This window comes from Rhincodon typus, chromosome 21 (genome assembly GCF_021869965.1).
Source record: "Rhincodon typus isolate 14 chromosome 21, sRhiTyp1.1, whole genome shotgun sequence".
NCBI classification, from domain to species: Eukaryota; Metazoa; Chordata; class Chondrichthyes; order Orectolobiformes; family Rhincodontidae; genus Rhincodon; species Rhincodon typus.
Genome location: NC_063352.1, coordinates 46,811,595 through 46,816,181, shown reverse-complemented (window position 1 = coordinate 46,816,181; position 4,587 = coordinate 46,811,595). Strand labels below are relative to the sequence as shown.

General features: G+C 49.2%; 1 protein-coding gene across 1 annotated transcript in view; it reads left to right on the top strand.

The window, feature by feature from the left end:
- The first annotated feature begins 2,086 nt into the window (after positions 1–2,086).
- Positions 2,087–4,587, top strand: part of LOC109924643 (uncharacterized protein C16orf96 homolog) — a 21,899-nt gene continuing 19,398 nt past the window's right edge. The window contains exon 1 of the mRNA XM_048609262.1: positions 2,087–2,393. Within this exon, the coding sequence (XP_048465219.1) occupies positions 2,124–2,393 (270 nt within the window). The 5' untranslated portion in view covers positions 2,087–2,123. The remainder of the gene's footprint in view (positions 2,394–4,587) is intronic.

The following is a 4,587-nucleotide window of genomic DNA, read 5'->3' as shown; positions in this document are numbered from 1 at the left end:
CATTAGGTTCAAGGACAGCTAGGCATGAGCAAGAAATGCTGCCCTTGCCAGGGATGCTAACAGTCCTTGAGAGGATAAATTTAAATGTAATAACGTTCTATCATGCACAGAATTTTTATTCTCAATCCTGCCTGTAATCAATATGTTTTGTGCATAAAAGGTATCCTTTCCTACCCTTGGCATTGGGCATCCAATTAAATAATTCCAGCGGCAATTTTTTGAGTTTAAAAATAATGTTATGAATAATGAAACATTAATGTGGAAGTGGTGGCACAGTGGCTCAGTGGTTAGCACTGCTGCCTCACAGCACCAGGGACCCGGGTTTGATTCCACCCTCAGGAGACTATCTGTGTGGAGTTTGCACATTCTCCCTGTGTCTGTGAGGGTTTCCTCTGGGTGCTCCGGTTTCCTCCCACAATCCAAAGTCCAGCTAGTTGGATTGGACATGCTAAATTGCCCATATTATCCAGGGATGTGTAGTTCTGCTGGGTTAGCTACAGGAAATGCAGGCTTGGAGGGAAAGGATAGGGGCATAGGTCTGGGTGGGATGCTCCTCGGAGGATCAGTGTGGACTTGGTGGGCTGAATGGCTGCTTCCATAATGCAGGGATTCTATGAAATGACATTATTCCATTTTTATTTACTATTCAAAACTGTCAGCCCCTTTAGCTGGTAACTAAGATAACAGAGCACAGGATGAAGTTCCATAAGCTATTGCCATGACTGTCTGCAGCAGAGAGGTTCAAGTTTATAATAAAGATTAGAGTCTCCAACATGTCATGAAATGTGCATTTCCCAGCAGAATCCAAATCCCTGCCTGTCTTTCTCTTCCTGTCCTGCAACATGGACAGATGCACAGACCATGCAACTTGCCTGGTTGGACACGGGCCAAGGAGATCCACTCAGAAAACAGGGAAGCTCGGAGTCAGGGAATACTGACCCAAGACATCAAACCCAAGTGCCAAGGTGCCCAGTGAAGATGGTAGTGCTGGATTCAGTTGCCTCACAACCACACCCTTGTATATTCCAGTCCTGCTGATTTAGGAATTTAGGAATGCAAAGTGAAAACCTTCTTCGATTAGTCCAGGGGGGTGATGGTGGTGTCTATCTGAATGGGCCCTAGGGAACGGGGGCTATCTGTCCCAACATGCCATGAGGAAGGGATGGGGTCGGTATCTGTCTGAACATGCCATGGATATTGGGGGGGGAGGTGGTGTCTGTCCCAACATGCCAGGGGTTGGGGGAATATCCGTCCCAACATGCCATGGGGATGGGGGGGGTGGTATCTGTCTGAACATGCCACGGCGGGGAGGGTGTCTGTCCCAATATGCCACAGGGATGAGGGTGTATCTGTCTGAATATGCTGGGCAGAACGGGGGGGGGGTGTCTGTTCCAACATGCCAGGGGGATGGGGAGGGTGTCTGACCCAACATGCCATGGGGATGGGGGAGTGTGTCTGAACATGCCATGGGGGAAAGGATGGAGGGGGTAGATACGGAGGGCTAAATGAAGCCTGCAGTGGCAGAAAGGCCCCCGGGTGGGGGTTGCTGCTAGTTGCAAGCCCGGGGTGACATAGGGTCAGCCCGAACAAAGGCGTTTCCATGGGGGCTGCCCTGGTCACTTAGCAACTGCGATGTAGCACAGTTTATGAGGTGGGTAGGGGGGGCGGGGTAAGAAAAGAGGAGAGGTGGGGGGTGAGATAGAGGGAACGGGAGAGAGAGGTAGGGGTGTGGGGGAGTTGGTCTGCTCAAATGGGCGTCCCTGTGGTCTGGTGAAGGGGAGAAGAGGATCCATTGCTGAGTTTGCCTCACTAGAGGAGGAGTAGGAGGGGAGGGGTGTGTGTGTTGTAGAGGTGAGGAGGGGAGGGAGGCTGATAGCAGGATGTCACACACGTTCACCTTATCGGAGCTGGTCAACCTGGCCATCGGCACCCCCGAGGTGGGGGTATGCAACTTTAACGCGCTGCACGCCTTGCTGCACGGCATCCTGGAGCACCTCCGCATCAGCGAGGCGCAGAAGACGGTGGGCGAGGTGGAAGTTGAATTCATCAAGCCCCAGAGCCCGGCTACAGTCGGGGACAAGTCTCCCGGCTCCCCCACCGAGGAAGGAGGAGAAGGAGGAAGCATGACCCCTCCTGCCGCCCGGCCGGGCGATAACGGCAGGCCAGTGTCTCTGTTCCACCAGCTGGAGGAGAAGGTCGCCAAGCTGCAGGCGGCCATGGAGTCCCTGAGCCAGCTCCCCAGCGCCCCGGAGCTCCTCGCCCGTAGCCAGGCGGACGCCGTGCCCATCCGCAAGTTCTCGGTGTCCGGCAGCAGCACCGGGCCCGTCAAGGACATGTGGCAGTTGATGCAGGTCAAAAAGAAAGTGGAAGCGAACGAGGAAGGAGTCAACAAGGTGAGGCGCAAGGCTTTTGGTGGCCACTTACAGTTAGGAGCAAATTGCTGCAGGTGCTGGAACCTGCTCTGAAAAACGAAACAAAAATTGCCGGAGATCACAGCGGATCAGGCAGCATCCGTGGAGAGAGAGAGAGCAAGATGTTTCGAGTCTGCATGACTCTTCAGCAGAGCCGTAAATATGTAAAATATTGCCCCGTATAAGTAAGAAATGGCTTGGGTTTTATTTTACAACTGCAAGGAATAACAAATCCCACTTAATTATGAATAAAAACCGAAAGAACTGCGGATGCTGTAAATCAGGAACAATCGGGTCCCGAAACGTTTACTCTGTTTTTTTCCTTCACAGATGCTGCCAGACCTGCTGAGCTTTTCCAGCAAATTTGTTTTTGTTCCCACTTAATTATGCACTGTCAACACCCTTTCTCCCCTAGCACTCCAATCCCCCTCACTGTAGCATAAATGCTGTCCCCTCCACACTTCAGCTCTGATGAAGCGTCATCTAGACTCGAAATATTAGCTTTGTCTCTCTCTCCATGGGTGCTGTCTGATCTGCTGTGATCTCCAGCACTTCTTGTTTTCAGTTACAATCAATCTGGATAATAAAAGCAAAACACTTAAAAGATGCTGAAACAAAGCCACAGAGTGCTGGAGAAACTCTGTGGTGAGACAAGCAGCTTTTTTTAAATTTCAAAATACACTGTGTTCATCAATCTTTATGCACATACACGGTTTCTAAAGCAGTTCTGTACAGTTCTTTGCACACGAAGAACGCACAAACATTGGGATTTGTTACTGAAAACAACAAATGCTAGAAATTACAGCGGGTCAGGCAGCATCTATGGAGAGAGAGCAAGCTAACATTTCAAATCACGATGACTCTTCACCAGAGCTGATGCAAAGTGTGGAGAGGGCAGCATTTATGTTATAGTTTAGGGGTGGAGTGCTGGGGGAGAAACAATTTAGATAGTGTGGATTTGTTATTCCTTGCAATTGCAAAATAAAACACAAGCCATTTATGACTTATACAGGACAATATTTACATATTTACAGCTCTGATGAAGCATCATCTCGACTCGAAACTTGCTTGCCCTCTCTCCATGGATCCTGCTAGACTGGCTATGATTTCCCGCATCTTTTGTTTTCAGTACAATATTTACACACATTTGAGGTACCGAGAGGCTCTGATAACTGAGTGGACTCTCAATGTACACATTGCGTCTTGGTGGCAGCTGCCCCAAGCTTTAGTGCGCCCCTCAGTACGTGGTCCTGCATCTCAGAATGTGCCAGTCTGCTACACTTATTTGGGGTCAACTCTTTATACTGAATGTTTTCAGTCCAGTGTGACTTCTTCAGAACAGTATGACTTCCACTTGAGTTCTGAAGAAGTCATATTAGACTCAAAATGTTAACTGTTTTTCTCTCTCCACAGATGCTGCCAGACCTGCTGAGTTTCGCCAGCACTGTTGTTCCACCTAGGTGATATATATACAACTGCTAGACCTTCAGGTCACATTCTTCGAACAAAAAAACTTCATAGGCTGAAAAAACACTATTGCCTGAGTTCCTAGACACATAACCAACTTTCAATCAAATTCAGCTTATTTAGGTTTGTGCAGGTACCAGTAAGTTGTATTTTCACACATTTTGGAAATGGAATGTTAAAAATTTGCCTCCCAATTCCCACTGTAGTCTTTCTACTCAGCTAAAACAGAACATTTGGTTTAGGGTTGGGTGAAATATAAACATTTTCAAATGTTACTCCAAGCAATCCACTTGTGGGCAATCTTCCTGCTCTAAGGAAATAAATTGCCAATTAAATATGACAGGGGGTTTGAAGAAGCCAGTGACTCAAGGAAGGCAAGTGCAATCGCAGGGAAAAGTCAGGTGTCCTCATGGGTGGGACTAGAAAGAGTGTAAATGTTTCTTCATTACGACCACCCTCTTTCCTGCCAGTGGCACCTGCCCCCAGTCATTAACAATGTAATGTGGTTCACAACTAAATCCTTCCACCACCACCTCCCCCCTGCCAACACCACCACCTCCCCTCCCACCAACACCACCTCCCCTCCCGCCAACACCACCTCCCCTCCCATCAACACCACCTCCCCTCCCGCCAACGCCACCACCCCTCCCACCAACACCACCTCCCCTCCCACCAACACCACCTCCCCTCCCACCAACACCACCTCCCC